At 39.0% G+C, this 19,692-nt stretch overlaps 1 protein-coding gene across 1 annotated transcript in view; it reads right to left on the reverse strand.

Annotated features, from left to right (window-relative positions):
* The window catches only part of DROSHA (drosha, ribonuclease type III), a 136,616-nt gene that overhangs the window by 21,177 nt on the left and 95,747 nt on the right, over nt 1-19,692 (reverse strand). Inside the window, 6 exon segments of the mRNA XM_011952548.1 lie at nt 933-1,090; nt 2,585-2,629; nt 10,211-10,281; nt 12,304-12,406; nt 16,514-16,613; nt 17,985-18,044. Coding sequence (XP_011807938.1) covers nt 933-1,090; nt 2,585-2,629; nt 10,211-10,281; nt 12,304-12,406; nt 16,514-16,613; nt 17,985-18,044 — 537 coding nt within the window.

Raw genomic sequence — 19,692 nt, forward strand, 5'->3', positions numbered from 1 at the left:
AGCCATATATATATATAAATTAGCCATATATGTGTGTGGTGTGTGTGTGTGTGTGTGTGTGTGTGTGTGTGTGTATATGAATTAGCCAGGCATGGTAGCACACAGCTACAGTCGTAGGGGACACGGCTATAGTCCCCAGCTACTCAGGTGGCTGAGGCAGGAAGAGTGCTCGAGCCCAGGAGGTCAAGGGCTGCAGTGAGCCATAATCATGCCACTGCATTCCAGCCTTGGCAACAGAATGAGATCTGTCAGAAAAAAAAAAAAAGAAAAAGAAAAAGAAATAACATACTCCATTATTCAAAGCTGGAATCCAAATTTAAAAACAAAAAAACTATGGTAATCTTTCATCTTTACAGTTTAAAGAGTTGGGAATATTTGGTTTGGAAGAAGGGAGTAAAAAAATGAAGAAAAAACAACCCCAAAGAAGTAAAATTTTGCTTATTTTCTTAATTGTTTCACCAGCTCACCTTCAAATCATTCATCTAGAGCAGGGGTCAGAGAGCCAAATCCAGCCCACGGACTGTTTCTAAGGATAAAGTTTTACTGGAACACAGCCGTGTTCACTCATTTCCATTTCATCAGTGGCTGCTTTGATGCTACTACGGCAGAGTCGAATCACTGCACACAGGCCACATGGCCCACAAAACCTAAAATACATAGTATCTGTCCCTGCTGGGAAAAAGTTTATACTTCCTTCACACTTCTCTTGAAACTTCACAGGGAAACCGAGATGCATGACAATGGAACCAACAACATTGGATTGGAGCATAACCCCGGGTCCACACTGGGGTCTGTCTGCTCACCCATCTCGCAATGTGACTTTCCTGGAAATATATTTGAAATCCCAATTCCTTCGAAGGGCGTGCTCCAAAGGTCTGGGACTGCCTCGTCTAAATGGTCACATTGGGACAACATGAGAACTTTTCACTCACAGGGTCAGATGGTTAAATCCCACAGTTCTCAATGTGAATGCCCTTGCCAGAAGTCGAACATGAGTAAAAATTACTCCAATTGCTTCTTCAAACTCAGTAAGTTTTTGTAGAACCGGAGAAGTTTCAATAAGTTGTCGATCAGTATTTGGCTCTTGTAGCTACAGGAAAATAGAAATAAATAAAAATCATTTTTTTCATGTTTGGTTATAAGTGTAATGATCAATTCTAGGATGGTGTTTTGTAAAATCCCTTCTCCCATAAGCAAAAATTTCTGAAATGCCAATAAAGCACGGAAGTTCCTTTCTCATCATTTTGAATGGCAAACAAATCTAATATTTAAAGAAGGTTCAAAAAATATTTTCCAATCTTCTATCAAATTTCAAGGCCAAGTACTGTACACAGATAGTTCAGAATCGCAAGTATTATACTAACTCTCCAAGGAGATGCAAGCTGAAGAACAGCTGGTAGAGAATATATATATCTAGTAAAACAATGGTTCTCAAACTCTAGCATGCATGTTAAATGCAGTCAGCTGGGCCCTGTCCCCAAGGTTACTGATTTTCCTATGTCTGGAATCAAGACTGGGAATCCACCTTCCTGACATGTTCCCAGGTGATGCAGATGCTGCTGGTCTGGGTCTGTCCTTCAAAAACTACTGCATTAAAGTAATTTGACTACTGTGTTTTCTAGGGACCAACCTATTTTGGCAACGAGAATCATTAAAACAGAATTCAGTGTACATTGGAGATTATTATACCACTAGACAGGTGGTGCTTCAACAATGAGCCTTTAACAACTGGCAGAGAGCAAATATGAAAAGTGTGATTAAAATGAACATTTGCAACAACTTTGGGCACTCATGTATTAGTAAAACATTTTTAAAGTAAGCTGAATTAATGTCATTTCTTACTGTAAAGCCTCTTATGAGAGTTCAACCACTACTGATTATTCTTACATTTATTTTATATACATATATAAAAATATGTATATGAGGATACATATGCATGTTTACATATATGCATATATCCCAAAGTAAAACGAAATAAAAGCAAAGAATAGTAAGAATTCTTAAACCATCTGGGGAAATAGGTGTCACCACCATAAGTAGGGCTTTTAAATTCCAAAATCTTGATTGAAAAGCTATCACATTGGACTCATTTTTAAATTTACAGTAGGTTTTATACACTCTGAATTGAAGCTTTAAATTTCTAAGATCCAGATCAGATTATACTTTAACAATGTTAATTTAGTATTTGTTCTACTTTTTTAGTATGCTCAGACTTGCTTCCATACTATTAACACTTTCCCTGCAATAGCAAGTGTGTAGATACACTGGAGTCAACATTTTACACTTTGAATATCACCTTTTGGTGGTGGTGGGGCATCCATAACTACACAGTAGCTCTTCCTTCCTCGTTGAGGGAGGATCACTCGCAGTGCTCCCCCTACCCCTTTCCAGACCACATAAACACAATGCATGGGTTCATTCTACTATTGTTCCAAAGTTTCCCAGGTCTGACACCTCAGCTTAAAGGCACAATGCCACTGAAGAGAATCAAAAGATAAAAGTGGGAGAGGAAAAAAAGGCAAAGGAAAGTAACATGAATAGTTGGAGTCATAAAGCTCACTGCAGACAGGGAGGTCATACTTACTTGGAGTGGGTGGAGAGGATAATTGAGCCAGACTTCGCGCAGGTCCTGGAAAATGGAGTGATGCCTTTAATGCTCAAGGGAGCCATTTAACGCACTCTAGAGTACTAAATAAAATGTCTTTATTTGAAATACTGAACTATTTCAGAAGCTGACTCCACTTATGGCAAATTCAATAGTGCTGGCAAACTAATTTTTTTTTTAAGTGTATTCACCACTCAAACCGCCTGTAGTGACTCTAATTAGCCTATTAAGCTAGGGGGAAAAAGAGCCACCTCTAGTCCCAGAAGTCAGACACCTTTTAAAACTAAGTTACACATTTGCTTAACCTAACACACTGCACTAAGCTGCTCTTTTAGTCATATTTTTTTCTTACCATTATCCAGAAATGTGCATCAGCTGTGCCTTTTGTAATTAAAAATAATTTCAAATGTCCTTTATTTTAGGCACTAATTCATCATCATCTGAGCTATTTTAAGATGGAGTGGAAAAGGCCCCATGTCATCTGCATAAGATCTTACGTTTATGAGATCATGCTTTTACAGTGGGTCACTACAAATCCTCACTTGAACTACTGGAATGAGTGAATTTTATGGAAACGCCTAGTACATTACTTTATCCACTGAGTTAAATCTAGAGGCAGTTATAAGGAGAACTTCCTCAGGATTAAAGTGCTTTTCCTTTAGTTTCAGACTCTAGGGAGCCTCTGACTGAATTTACTTGCCGACCTTGATGTTAGATTTCTGAAATAAATAACAAAAAAATTCTTTAAGAGGAAACTTAAGTTTTTTTTTTTTTTTTAGAGGGGAAGAAGTATAGGAGAATTTAGTACCACTTGTAACACACAGGTTGATAAAGTAAAATACCTAGTATTTCTTGTACAACTGGTATCTTAATAAAACACACTCAGGGTGTTTTTAACAATATTTTTTAAAAGCACTTAAACATCAAACTTCCTTTGGGGCACTTTAAAGGACTTCTTTTAACCAATTCAGAAATCTTTCCTTTGAAATCTCTGTAGTGCAAATTATACTGATTGTTCTTACCTTCTTACAACTTTCTCTCAATACATTTTTTCTTCCTCCTTTTACCCTAAGTGGACATTTATCAAACTTCAGCCCCTTGCCTGACCTATTCATTACCATTTCCACTGGAGAATTCCACTATTTTCAATGCTTTACTACTTCAGTTTGGATTACTCATTCATTTCTGCTGCAGCACTGACGTCTTACCTAAGCTCCCAGTCCATAACTCTAAATATCACACGGGTACCTATTACCCCATATGGAACATGACCAAATGATAACTTTTCACCTTTCTCCTTAAACTAGAGCAGCTGTTACAGAAGATGGCAGGCTCAGGAGTCAGGCTGCCTGGGTCCAATCCTGATTCCATCTTGGCAAATCACTTAACCTAAGCTTCCATGTCCTCAAGCTTAAGACAAAGATAGCTGTAGGACCTACTCAAGCTGTTCTCTGACGAACACCCTGAGCAATGCACTCACAGTATTAAACCCAGAGCTGGCCCATAGAAAATACTACTGTTAATAATGATGACAACAACAACAATGATAAACAGCTATCTCTTCCAACCAACCCCAGTCTCCAAGGCTCAAAATTCCCAGGGATCTTGATTCACCTTTCTTCTATCGCCTTCATGTCTTATACTCAAACAAGACTGTGATTTCTCTTTTCATGTCTGCTGCCACTCATCTTGGTGTAATAGCATAACACCCCATGACCAGACTAATGCACCTGTCCATTTCCTCTCATCTACCCCGTAGACACTGAGATAGGGTTCTGCTGCACCTTGGTGTCAGGGGAAATATACTGAAAAGATCTAGACTGGAACCCCAGGGCTACCATTTATTAGTTCAAGGACCTTAGGCAAGGTCTCTACCTTTAGCTGGCTCTTCTGGAAAATATTCTGATAAGGTCATTTGTTCATGCAACATGTTTTTACTGAATACCTAGCCCTGTCCTAAAGGGGCCTAGTGAGAAAGAATGAAGGTAAATAAGTGCAATTTAATACATTGTGGTAAGTCTCATAATAATGAGATAAAAACATGTAAGTGCTAGGAAAACTGCCTGGAGGTGTCAAATAAAGCTTCAAAGAGGAGATGACTCTTCAGACGTGTCCTGAGAATATGAAGATTTTGGCCAATCAGTAGAGAGTGAGAATCAAAAACGGGGCACCAGAAACATACAAATAAGAAGTCTTAAAGTACATAGGCACGAAAAGGTGATTCCTAGTGAATGGCGCAAAGAGGGGTTTAAAAAACAGTTGAGAGTCAGATTATGAAATTTATTAAATGCTATGTTATGTAGTACATAGAGCTTGGGAAGCTGTAACCAAAGATTTTAAGCAAGAAAGGCCATAACCAAATCTGCATATTGAAAAGAAGACAACACTAAATGTGGTATGAATGATGGACTCGAGCAGTGGGAGATAGCAGCTGGTTAAAGAGTTCAAGTGACAAATGAGGAGGACAAAAATGAAAGCAGTAGGGTAGCAATTCAAGAAATATTAGGATCACAATTGATAGAATCTTGCAATTGATCAGATAAGAGGAGAAGAAAGCTTAGCGACAAAAATAAATCCTAAGGTTTCTGGTTTAGAAGATAAAAATAAGGAAGGAGGAACATGGTTGGGGGTTAAAAGTGATGGGTTCAATATTACACATGTTGAAATGAGGTATCTGTGGAACACCGATGAGAAGGTGCCCAGGGGCAACTTGAAAAGACACTTTTTCCTATTTCTGGAGCTCCAGAGAAAAGGTACTGGTACACATGTGTAAAGAAAAAAGGTGTTGAAAGCAGGGCATAGGAGAAATCACATTAACACCACTCTATCTTTCTAAGCGGGCCATTAACATAACCAAAATGAAACAATGGATCTGAATGTACTGGGTCAAACATGAAGGGTTACACAAAGACCAAAATACAAAACCAGCAACACTGGGGCTGAAAGAGTAAAACTCAGTTCAGGGTGAAAAAGAAAAAAACAGCCCTGCTGTTTACAGAGGGCTGAGCAGACAGACATAGATAAAGCCAGCAGCAAAGTGAACAGGAAACCATGTTTCCCTCAAGGTCTTGCAGCTGCTGAAAAATGCCATTATGACCCTCTGACTAAGGATCACTGCAGACACTCAATCTCCAAGCTGCCCTTGCCTTGTGACAGCACCCAATCCCAAAGTAAACTCTTGCTGCTCCTAAACTGGCCACAGCCAAGAACCTCCTGAGAATTATTCAGCACCAGCCCAGGCCTCACAAAGGATGTCTCTCTTCACCCCTACAACACAGCCAATCCACCTGACTTTGTTGCCTACAGGTTTGTCCCTGGCTGTCTTTGGCTGATTAGGCTTTCATGACGCCTTACTCAAAAAAGAAGTACATTGGTTCACTAACATCTCTCACATGCTACAACTAATAGGTGGAAACCAAAATGAAGATGTCAAATGAGTTAGTGTCCAAGTTTGTGTACTTCAAAGTGCTAAAGAGGAAAACCCATACATTGTGAGCCTTGTACAGTTTCACAAAAGACACACTAAAACAAATTCTGAATCTCAACCACCCCATTTGTAAGATAATATTCAGACTCTGCTTTTAATCCAGTCATTTACTCACTTCACTCTTCTAACAAATATGTATTAAACGCTGCACATGTCAGCATTGCACTAGGTACTGGAAACACAAGATAAGCTCACTAAGTAGACAACTGGGAGAGAGGCAGTTTAAAGAGAAAAGAATCTAAACACCGACTGATGCAATTAAAGACGACAAGTAGAAAACTGCCGCAAAACAGAACAGAACATAGTGGACTGGGGATGCAGGTAAGATGGGAGAAGGGGACAGGGAAGAGGTCAGGGTGGGGGAGGGAGTCTAAAGGGTGCTGGGGGACACAGAGGCAAGACGACATGAAGGAAAGAGAGCAAAGAGGTTGCTGAAATGACCCACAAAAGGTGAAGGCCAGAACAAAGAAAATTTAAGATTTCAGAAAAGGTCTTAAAACACAAACCATCTGGTACAGATGCAAATCAAGATGCACATGTGTTTAGATGTGCAGGACAAAAATGGGGGACACAGAACACCTGTAGATAATCATAAGGAGGAAATTCACACATAAAAATCATCACATATCTCTAGAAAAACAAATACAAAAATCAAATTCTCAGATATGAACATTGTCCAGGTCATATTTTCCAAAACTATTGATCCTTTTTTTAAAAAACTACCCAAAGTAATACAGTAATAACGTCTGACAGCCATTTAAGCTGAAGGTTTCACAGAGGCTTAAAACTGGCTTCCCGTGTTCTTTATTGCTCCATGAGGGCTATTTCATTCAATTATAATGACATTTCAATTTGGAATACAGAGTTGCTTCTCCCTTTAAATGTTAAATTGACTTGTTTTGGTGCAGAAAGCATCCAGTGTGCTCTATTATATGCAGGATTAAAAAGGTATCTCTGGCAATATTAATAGCTTAATATTTAAGTTAAGAACAGAAACTATTTTAGAATCTATCATTTTTTCTTAAACTACAATTTGCTTTTTAAAAAAGTACTTTCATACTCTTTATCCATAGCCCTATCAGAAACTCCCTATGAAATGACTTTTAAAAATAAACAAACATTTATCTAGTCTACATAATTTATGTAAAAACAAATCATACACAGAAAAGTCAAAAGGCTATCACTTCAACTAAGCCTCCATGGGGTAGATACCCAATGATTCTAAAATATAAAATCGTAATTAACTTCAAGACACTTCAAAATGAAGTGAAGTCCTATTACATTTGTATCCACATTTAATTTATAAGTGACCATGAGGAAAGACAGGTTTCAGGCGAAAGAAAAACTCCTTGTGTAAAGGTCCACGGAACTTTCCATCTGCAAGAGTTGAATAAGCCATTTTGGTGTACTTGAAATGTCCTATCTATGGTAGATCTGACTATTTTGTTTTCCTATATTCTCTTCAAATTACAAAGACCAGCTGAATAAAATTTTCTGTAATGACACATAAAAAAATCGAATGATTCCATAGAAATACCGGATCATTAATCAGTAGAAAAAGAGGGAATCCTCCCTAACTCATTTCATGAGGCCAACACCATTCTGATACCAAAGCCTGGAAGAGACACAACAAAAAAAGATAATTTTTGACCAATATCCCTGATGAACATCGATGCAAAAATCCTCAATAAAATACTGGCAAACCAAATCCAGCAGCACATCAAAAAGCTTATCCACCATGATCAAGTGGGCTTCATCCCTGGGATGCAAGGCTAGTTCAACATACGCAAATCAATAAATGTAATCCAGCATATAAACAGAACCAAAGACAAAAACCACATGATTATCTCAATAGATGCAGAAAAGGCCTTTGACAAAATTCAACAGCCCTTCATGCTAAAAACTCTCAATAAATTCGGTATTGATGGAACGTATCTCAAAATAATAAGAGCTATTTATGACAAACCCACAGCCAATATCATACTGAATGGGCAAAAAGTGGAAGCATTCCCTTTGAAAACTGGCACAAGACAGGGATGCCCTCTCTCACCACTCCTATTCAACATAGTGTTGGAAGTTCTGGCTAGGGCAATCAGGCAAGAGAAAGAAATCAAGGGTATTCAGTTAGGAAAAGAAGAAGTCAAATTGTCCGTTTGCAGATGACATGATTGTGTATTTAGAAAAGCCCATCGTCTCAGCCCAAAATCTCCTTAAGCTGATAAGCAACTTCAGCAAAGTCTCAGGATACAAAATTAATGTGCAAAAATCACAAGCATCTTATACACCAGTAACAGACAAACAGAGAGCCAAATCAGGAATGAACTTCCATTCACAATTGCTTCAAAGAGAATAAAATACCTAGGAATCCAACTTACAAGGGATGTAAAGGACCTCTTCAAGGAGAACTACAAACCACTGCTCAGTGAAATAAAAGAGGACACAAACAAATGGAAGAACATACCATGCTCATGGATAGGAAGAATCAATATAGTGAAAATGGCCATACTGTCCAAGGTAATTTATAGATTCAATGCCATCCCCATCAAGCTACCAATGAGTTTCTTCACAGAATTGGAAAAAACTGCTTTAAAGTTCATATGGAACCAAAAAGGAGCCCGCATTGCCAAGACAATCCTAAGTCAAAAAGAACAAAGCTGGAGCGATCACGCTACCTGACTTCAAACTATACTACAAGGCTACAGTAACCAAAACAGCATGGTACTGGTACCAAAACAGAGATATAGACCAATGGAACAGAACAGAGTCCTCAGAAATAATACCACACATCTACAGCCATCTGATCTTTGACAAACCTGAGAAAAACAAGAAATGGGGAAAGGATTCCCTATTTAATAAATGGTGCTGGGAAAATTGGCTAGCCATAAGTAGAAAGCTGAAACGGGATCCTTTCCTTACTCCTTATACGAAAATTAATTCAAGATGGATTAGAGACTTAAATGTTAGACCTAAAACCATAAAAACCCTAGAAGAAAACCTAGGTAATACCATTCAGGACACAGGCATGGGCAAGGACCTCATGTCTAAAACACCAAAAGCAATGGCAACAAAAGCCAAAATTGACAAATGGGATCTCATTAAACTAAAGAGCTTCTGCACAGCAAAAGAAACTACCATTAGAGTGAACAGGCAACCTACAGAATGGGAGAAAATTTTTGCAATCTACTCATCTGACAAAGGGCTAATATCCAGAACCTACAAAGAACTCAAACAAATTTACAAGAAAAAAACAATTCCATCAAAAACTGGGCAAAGGATATGAACAGACACTTCTCAAAAGAAGACATTTATGCAGCCAACAGACACATGAAAAAATGCTCATCATCACTAGCCATCAGAGAAATGCAAATCAAAACCACAATGAGATACCATCTCACACCACTTAGACTGGCGATCATTAAAAAGTCAGGAAACAACAGGTGCTGGAGAGTGTGTGGAGAAATAGGAACACTTTTACACTGTAAACTAGTTCAACCATTTTGGAAGACAGTGTGGCAATTCCTCAAGGATCTAGAACTAGAAATACCATTTGACCCAGCCATCCCATTACTGGGTATATACCCAAAGGATTATAAATCATGCTGCTACAAAGACACATGCACACGTATGTTTATTGTGGCACTATTCACAATAGGAAAGACTTGGAACCAACCCAAATGTCCATCAGTGACAGACTGGATTAAGAAAATGTGGCACATAGACACCATGGAATACTATGCAGCCATAGAAAAGGATGAGTTCGTGTCCTTTGTAGGGACATGGATGCAGCTGGAAACCATGATTCTCAGCAAACTATCGCAAGAACAGAAAACCAAATACCACATGTTCTCAGTCATAGGTGGGAACTGAACAATGAGATCACGTGGACTCGGGAAGGGGAGCATCACACACCAGGGCCTATTATGGGGAGGGGGGAAGGGGGAGGGATTGCATTGGGAGTTATACCTGATGTAAACGACGAGTTGACGGGTGCTGAAGAGTTGATGGGTGCAGCACACCAACATAGCACAAGTATACATATGTAACAAACCTGCACGTTATGCACATGTACCCTAGAACTTAAAGTATAATAATAATAATAATAATAAAGAAAGAAATACCGGATCATTAAAGAGCAAGCGTCCAAATAGCTGCTTGGCTTCCTCCAGGCTTCCCTCCAAGTAAACAGCTCCTAGATGAAAAACAGAGAACGCCAAAAGAGAGTCTCCATCAACAGTCAAAGAAAAAGACCTATCTCTATAAAAAGCAAAAATGCAAGCCAAAAACCACTCACAGAAAACATATCAACATGTTCAGAAGCAACTGTCTTAAAGGTGACATTTTTCCTCTTTTTGCTATGCTTTTTGTTACAAATTAGACTGAAATAATATGAAATTCAATTTACTAAAATCTAAATCTAATATTGTAAGTAAAAGAGGCCAAATATCAACTATCATGAAGAGTAAAGGTATAAACCTTACTAAAGGAACAATGCACAAATACTGGACTTTAGTAAAGAAAATGTTCAGTTTTATTTCATGTATTTATAGTTTACATTTCAGATCAAATATATATAGATACCTAAGGGAAAAAAAAACCCGATAGACAAAACCTGAGTCTAGATCAATGAAGACATCTGCAAATAAAATATCAGAGGAAGCTTTACCTTTAATTTGGAATAATTAAGCATTGGGCACACGCACTCATGAATCATAACCAGGAAGTACTATAGTAACATTTTTAACTGGTATCAATTACAATGGAGTAGTCATATTTTCTTGAAATCAAATGTTTACACTTGTCTTCAGAAAGGCTGCTTTTCCATGTAAAATGTTAAGGCACTTAGTTACCAGGGCTTTTGACAACTAAACACATTTATTATTTATTGATAGTTGTAACAATGATAGTCAGAGTACAGTGGTAGTAGCTGTTGTGGTTGGGGAACCACTTAATGTCCTGGGTACCATGCAAAGCATTTCCACATTCTTATCTTCACTAGCATGGGGTACCTCAGTAGGAGGATGTTAGAAAAGACTTAGAGGTTTTAGGCTTATATTAGTTGATTTGGGGGGACAGCTTAAGGAAGTAGAACTTTGCTCTGGACTGGATGCTGCCAGAATCAGATATTAAGATCATTACGACAACTCTGCAAGGTAAGTGATACTATCTCCATCTCACAATCTCACAGATGGGGAAACTGAGGATCAAAGAGATTAGGTAGCTTGCCAAAGACCCAGATCTGATAAATGATGGAACAGGAAATTGAATCATGTCTGACTGGTTCTGGAGGCAATGGTAACACCAACCGTCAAAAATATTATGTGTATAGAGCAAAGTAATTCCATGCAACAAATTCTTTGAAAATAGACATATTTGTGAAAAACAGACATAGCTGTGAAAAGACTGTGGATAATTATTAAACATTCTCTTGTCACTATCATAAGCATGAAACTACAATGAGAAGCTTTTATATTCATTTTCAAAAGAAGAGGGCAAAAATGGTAAGAACAAAGCCCTTTGAAAGCTAAAATGTACTTGATCATTTACCTTAAAAAAAAAAAATCAAATTGTCAATCTACTGTAACATTTCACTGTAAAGCAAACATACTTGCAATCACCAGCTAATTAACTCTTCATAACTTTCCTATACCAATGGCTCATTCTGGTTACAGTCAAAAAGAAGCCAAGGAAGTAAAGTGCCTGAGTGAGGAGTGAAATGTCAACATCAGTCTTGCTTCAAGTGAATCAATAACAGTTATACAGACTCAAACCCTGGGTAGGGTTTTAAAAATGTGGTGTTTTCAAGATGTTTAAAACAGAAATATTACAAATAGTTTAATCAAAAGCAACAATGGAGTCTCTCAGCAACCTAATCTGTTCGTTTATGTATGTGATCCTGACTCAAATCTGGAAAGTAATCCATCTCCATATTAATTCACCTCATTTCAATTCATGAAATACTAAGCATCTACATGACATCAAGACACCAATTCAGGCAGTAAGAATGCAAAAAAAAAAAAAAAAAAAAAAAGAGGCATGTTCACTGCTCTGAAGGAACTGAATTAACTATAATATATAAGGTGGTAGGTGTCATACTAGGAACGTCCTGTGCTTTGGGAACAAGTAATTCTGTCCCAAGTTTCCACACAAAATTTTATGTGCTCTCCAGACTGTTTAGACATGCAAGAAAGTAGACTATGAAGAGAGAAATTACCTATTAATGCTTCAAAACAATTGGCCATTGCATGTCGAAGGTCCGATTCTCTACAAAGGTCAGGCCCGTGAGCATACAGCATAAATCGATCCAGTTCAAGTTTCTACAAAATTCACGATGACAAAACGTAAGAAAGTTTTCCAAAATCTTAACTATAGTAACTCCCCATCTCTTGCAGAGGGTTGGTGTGGAAACAAGATGGGGGCAGGGGAATGGTTACAAATCCATATGAGTATATTAAGAGACAGTTTAGTTTAACATGCATTAGAAGTCCTATAAATACAGCTCAGTTTTCACCAACTCAATTCTTTCCCACACAGGCTTCTACAACCTCCAATAGTTCAAGCCAGGTTCAGAATTGATCAGATCTGAACTTTCCAATTCCAAGTTCAGACCAAGCACTAGCCCAGGCTGGAATAAGACTCTGCTACAAGACCATAATTCCCTGGGTTCATCCAATATGCCTATGGAGAGAATTACAAACCTAACACAAACTTCTGAAAGTCAGTTTTACATCTTTGACTCAAGTGATGTGGTACTGACAATGTCAGCACCATACAAAACAGATTTTTTTTTTTTTTTTTTTTTTTTTTGAGACGGAATCTGGCTCTGTCGCCCAGGCTGGAGTGCAGTGGTATGATCTTGGCTCACTGTAACCTCCACTTCCCGGGTTCAAGAGATTCTCCTGCCTCACCCTCTCAAGTAGATGGGACTACAGGCACCCGCCACCACACCCAGCTAATTTTTGTTTTTTTAGTAGAGACGGGGTTTCACCATGTTTGCCAGGCTGGTCTCAAACTCCTGACCTCAGGTGATCCAGTCACCTCAGCCTCGCAAAGGGCTGGGATTACAGGCGTGAGCCACCACACCTGGCCCAAAATAGATTTTTATGTGGTAGAGTGAGGATCCTCAGAAGACTTCAAAATGCCTTACACTTCTAAATCTTTATTTTTATTTTTATTTGTTGTGAGGATTTGGGGACCCCAATATCTCTGCACTTGTGCCCCCCTTATGAGGTTTCCATACTCATCTCTCTGTGGGTTCAGTGAGACCTTCTGAGCAATGAACTGGATTGATCTTAAGGGCTTTGAAAACAGCACTTGTAGTGCTTTGTGTTTCCTTTTCTGATTTGGCCTCAAAAGAGTTTAGAGCCAAATTTGTAGCCCAGTTCTGGATTTTTACCTCTGGATTTATTTCACTATCTTACTCATAATTTTCCTTTACTTTGATCTCTGTGGCTGCTTATTTCTTATCCCATGGCATTACAACATACAAATCAATTCCAGCCTTTTAGAACTAGACACAATGTGAAAGAATATTTTTTTATACAACTCCTGAGATTGAATAAATGGAAATCATAATTCTTTCCATAAAAAAGAGACAAACATTGCATAAATATGCAATAAATCTATTTCCATTACCATGTAATTCAATTCAATAAATACTAAGCAATAACATGCCACATAACATGGAACAACTCACAAGTCAATGAACAGCCTAGGACAATATGAGTTCCACCAGTCCTCAGTCAACAGACATAGATTTTGTGTGTCTCAGTATGTATCTTAAACATCCATATTTATTCATAATGGAAAAAGACAAAGACAATAAAAATAAGACATATATGCTGTAATATTTTGTACTGTTTGAAATCCATGATTATAAAATATACTCAAATGAGTTTTGACTACCACAAATGCAAGAGCAGAAAATATCTCTTTTTAAAAATTGATCCCAAAGTGCAAGAGTTTATACTAGAATATGTAAATTTCATCTGTTTCACAACTTCACTGGGAAAATCTAATTGTTTGCTATCTCTGGAGCCCTGCTTGCGAGCAGACTGCAAGCCATATTTTATCTTACAAACATCTACTGTATTCTGGAGTGCTGCGATGCGAATTTCCTGACTTCTTCTAGTCTCTACTCTATATCCTTATTTTTCCATGTAGGCATTAGTACAACTTTTTTTTTTTTTTTTTTTTTTTGAGGCAGAGTCTTGCTCTGTCGCCCAGGCTGGAGTGCAATGGCTCAATCTAGGCTCAATGCAAGCTCCACCTCCAGGGTTCACACCATTCTCCTACCTCAGCTTCCGGAGTAGCTGGGAGTAGCTGGGACTACAGGCGCCCGCCACCACGCCCGGCTAATTTTTTTGTATTTTTCAGCAGGGACAAGGTTTCACCACGTTGGCCAGGATGGTCTCGATCTCCCGACCTCGTGATCTGCCTGCCTCGACTTCCCAAAGTGCTGGGATTACAGGCGTGAGCCACCGCGCCTGGCATCAGTACAACTTTTAAAAAGAATAGAGTGGTATACTACTGTTTATGTGTTAAAATGTTCATTAGTCTGGAAGGTGACCTAGAGCTTTCATCAGATTCTCAAAGGGGGTCAACAATTCTCCATCAATTCCCTCCCCTCCCAAATGGTTAAGGACTAGTGGTCTAGACAGAAGAAAGGTGGGACTGCCACAGGCTTCTGCTGCAGCCAATGGGTGCTGAGTACTATGGGAATGGCAAGTCTTGGGCTTGGTGGAAGAAGACCACATAGAAATCCCTGAAGGGAGAAACTAGCCACCTCTGTCATTAGTCATGGCTTTGTACAGCACCCAATGGGTTATATAATAGCTTCTGTTTCGTGCTACGGCAATTCCCTACACTTCGTAAATATTCTCCCTACAAGTGTTTGAAAAATAATTATGCCATTCCATTACATCCTAAACTAAAAACAATAAGGAAAGGAGTGACAACCTACTTATTAATATATATTTCCAGTGGCATTTATGTGAATGATCCGGAAGCATTGTGACAATTAAATCAACCAATCACTTAAGCAGTTTTACATAGAGCTGTGAAATTTCATTCATTGTGAGCCTGCCAAAACCAAGTTAGCTTACCTGGTTGCTTACAGGTTTTCATTAAGACATCAGTATTTACTTTCTCAAATGCCACCAAAACCAGTTCAAAGCCTACCACTGTAGCTACAATGATGATGTGATCACATAAAATAAAATTATGTGTTATTGCTAACACATAAGCTAAAATTAACCACATTTTGAACATAATTAATGCCTTGGCAAGATCAAATTAAGAAACCAGTCATAAACCTAGGATGGGCTTTATCTACTCTTTCTATCAAAATCAAACTTTTATCTCAAAATGAAGAAAAGACACAAATTAGGCAAAACCCACAAAAGTTTTTCCAGTGGCTCCTCAGTGTTTGGGGATTTAAGAGCCACCACTCTACCTACTATTAAATAAACCCAAAGGTCTATAAAAATGTAAGGATTTATCACAAGAACATGGGTAGCATCAATAAAAAGAGCCCCTACAAAATTATTAACATCTTTGTGTAATTACTCTAACAAGTATTATGCCTAGCACTTTATAAACGATGTCATTAAAGCTCATAATCTCATTTAATTCTCACAACCAGGCTGTGTGCCAAGGGCTAATGTCATTTCCATTTTACAGATGAGAAAGCAGAGGCATGGAGAAGAGAACAACAATTTGTCAATTTGTCCATGGCCACCTGTTTGTAAGAGAAGGAGTGTGGACTGGAAACCTGATGAGTCAGTGCAAGTGTCCATGTGCTTATCAGCTATGAGTTATTATAATAAGACATCATATGGAGATGGAAACATCAAATCAGATCACGTTTATCTGAATTATAAAAAGGTTCTGTTAGTTACTGAGCTAAGTCAATGAGGCTAGGGGAACAGCCTAAGCCCTAAATCTTAATAGGATTTGTGATTTGGGGGATTCTCAAAGGTGTATAAAGTACCCCTAGTGGATAAAAAATGGTCTGTAATCTTCTGTTCAAAACTATCATTTGGCTTGTTAACGTAAATTAAAAACAAATGTACTACAGAAATATTACACAAAGGGAAAATACAGCATATTTCATTTCTTTTGCTTTATTCCCATGTTCCTTTTCCTCAAATGTTTAACTCTGTTCATGCACATCTGTCAAATTTTTCTTCATCTGTTCTCAAGTTACCTCACTGTGGAGTTCATTAGCTGCTGGTGAAACTCACAAAGGTAAAAAAACTAATAAGACTGGATCCTTAAAACTCAACAAAAAATACTTCCTGGTCTGTAAAATATTAACACCCCTAATATATCCTAAAGAGTTACTTATTCAAATGCAAAATTATGCATAGGCCGCAGAAGAGCATGTCAGACATGACTACAAATGCTGCAGATGTTTTCTGTACCTTTGCTAGCATGGCAAGGTGCTGATTCTGAACAATGGCAGTTCGATAGGTTGCTAATCCTCCTTCTTCCAGACTAGGAAACAAATAGTACAAATGGACACTACAAAAAAAAAAAAAAAAAAGAAGTACATGAATAAATATGCATCACAACATTCTGTCTGTGGCTCTGAGTCACAGAAACAGGGCTGGCACACAGTATCTGTGCAATGGATATCAGCTGAATCAAACTAAAGGATCTGATTCAAGTCTTTGAAAGTTAAATGGTAAGAACAATGTATCTGAATGTGCTTAAACCTAGAAGGCACCATTCTCTCATATTTTCACATTTATTTCTGTTAAAAGGTTTCTCCGAAATCTGTTCTCTGATGACAACAAAGAGCAGAATAATCAATTACACACTCTAAGAGCAAACACATTTAATACTAAAACTTGGGAGTGAAACAAATGCTTTTCCTTGGGCTATGTGTGGCCCCTGGAGAGAGGAGTCCCTTCTCCTGATTATGTCCATCTTGTGAAAAGAAATAACCTAAAGAGAATAAAAACAGCTCAAGAGAATTCCAAAAGAAGCATGTATTGTCTCCCTTTAAAAGAGAAATTGTGTCAGTATAGAAAAGCAACACACACTTTCCTGCCCCTATTCCGTTTCTTTTTTTTTGAGACAGAGTCTCACTCTGTAACCCAGGCTAAAGTATTGTGGCACAATCTCAGCTCAATGCAACCTCCACCTCTCAGGTTCAAGAGATTCTCCTGCCTCAGCCTCCCAGGTAGCTGGGACTACAGGCATGCACCACCACACCTGGCTAATTTTTGTATTTTTAGTAGAGATGGGGTTTCGCCATGTTGGCCAGGCTGGTCTTGAACTCCTGGCCTCAAGTGATCCACCCGCCTTGGCCTCCCAAAGTGCTGGGATTGCAGGCGTGAGTCAGCGTGCCTGGCCTCCTACCCTACTTTCAAATTAAGGATCCTAAAACACTTCTGGAGAGCAACACACACACACACACACACACACACACACACACACACACACACACACACAATCTGGTCATCAAAATTACTTGTAAGCTTTACTTCCCTTGAGATCAGAAAGAGTAAGAAAGGGATCAAAGACAAATCCTAGAAGTTGAAATGACATTTTAAAATATCATCCCTTTCTTTACAAATTGAATATAAGCTCTGAAGCATCTAGACCAAGACAAGCTGATCTCTTGTGGCTGTAAGCAACTTTAACATATACTTGACAGGACAGAGACACCAGCCTTTCATCTTGTAATCTCACTCATTACAGCATCAGTGAGTGCGAGTTGTCAGGGCAAGAGCCACAAACATGTGGCTTTTGAGCTCTACAAAACAGATAAAATACATGGTGTATCAATGCCTTATTTGGCTAATTACAAAGAAAGCAATGTAATAAGTATGTTACCTATAAAATGTAATTATTGAGGAACTGTAAAAAACAAAAGAGCCTAATTACCTGGTCAGAAATTCAACAACAGCATCACCCAGGAATTCCAACCGCTCATTGTGGTTAATCCTACAATGGGAATTAAGAAGATTACTTAATATAGCATACTAACACTCCCCCTACCCCCGCAAGAAAAGAGCACGTGAGGGTTAGCTCCTTTAGTAATCAAACCACCTTCCCTATTCCTCATAATTAAGAGCACAGACCACCATCTTAGCCCAGAGGCACCTGCCCCTGCCTAATGGGAAGGAGGGGTGCATTCCTTCACACCACGTGGGTCAGGCTTTCTACCAGGGGGCTTCCTTCCCCTGGGAACTAGACTTAAAGCATCCAGAGCCTTCAAAGTGGTATCTCACTAACAATCGTGAGTATTTCCTTACTACTATCAGGTAGAAGACAGAAAGAATACTTTCAGTGGATTTTCTGACCACTGAAAAATTCGTTTTGATACAATGTCCTAAAGCCAGTTCCGCATCACTCCAACTGTAAACTCAACCCAGCATCTGAAGTCCTTCAAAATAAGTGTAATCTACGTTTTCAGCCTCATTACCCACTCCTATCCTATCCTATCTACCCATTGGGCCCTGCTCCAAAACCCCTGCCATTCTCTGAAAGAGGCATCACCTAAGACACTCAGTGTGCCTCTTCAGGCCAAGCTCCCTGCCACCCCAGAGCCTTCTACTCTCTCCCATACAATGAGCCACGCTGAAAATCTACTCACCCCTCAAGGCCCAGCAAAAATGTTATCTTCTTTATGAAACCCTGCCCGATGCCCCTCATCAAAATTAATACTTCCTCCTCAGTGCACAGATTACACTTTATTTACACTTTAATTATATGACGAAGTCGTATCTCACAGGCTGTTATTTTCTCATGTTCGCATACAAGGCTGAAAGGACCAAGCAGGTGGCCCATGGAAAACCTCCTCCTGCGTCTCAGTGAAGCCAATGGAGCACCTCCTCTCAGTACTAACTTGCTTCTCTCACTGCCCCTTTGTGGGAACACAGACATGACATGAAGTGATTTAGGTTTTCAACAGGCCACACTGGCTGCTGCTGTGTAGACACAGAGTGCAGGACACAGAAGCACTGAGGGGAGGTTGCAGCAGATGCAAGGAGACTTTCCCACATGGGAGGCTTAGGCTGGGGAGGTCACAGTGGAGACGAGGGAAACAGTCACATTTGGGATCTATTTTGGAGAAACAGCTGAAAAGAATTGTTGATAGCTGGAGTTGGGATTTGGAAGCTAAGTGAAAGAAAAGAATGAAGGTCAATGGCTAGGCTTTAGCTTAAGTAGCCTGTGAGAAGTGGTGCCATTTACTGTGGAGGGGAGGACCAAAAGGAAAGCAGGTTTGGGGTAAAAGCAAGAGGTGCATTTTGGACATGTTAACTTTGAAGTGCCCATCAAATATCCAAATGGAGAGATCCAGTAGAGTGCTAGATACTAACCTTCTGCTCATGGGCTAGGACAAAGTTGCTAATGAATCTTTAGGGTTGGTCAATGTTAGACAGAATTTCAGGTGATGAAATATGACACCACTTGAGAGGATGCAGCCAGAGGGAAAAAAAAGGTGCCAGGAATGAACCCAGGGAGTGCTGAAGTTGAGAAGTCAAGCAGGAGGGAAGCCAGAAAAGGAGACCTGGCCAGGGAGGTAGGAGGAAAAGGAAGTCAGTATGCTCTCCTCAAGGACAGCATGTTATCCTCCAGCCATAGGGAA

The sequence above is a fragment of the Colobus angolensis genome, unplaced genomic scaffold, assembly GCF_000951035.1.
Source record: "Colobus angolensis palliatus isolate OR3802 unplaced genomic scaffold, Cang.pa_1.0 Scaffold341, whole genome shotgun sequence".
In the NCBI taxonomy this organism is placed as follows: domain Eukaryota; kingdom Metazoa; phylum Chordata; class Mammalia; order Primates; family Cercopithecidae; genus Colobus; species Colobus angolensis.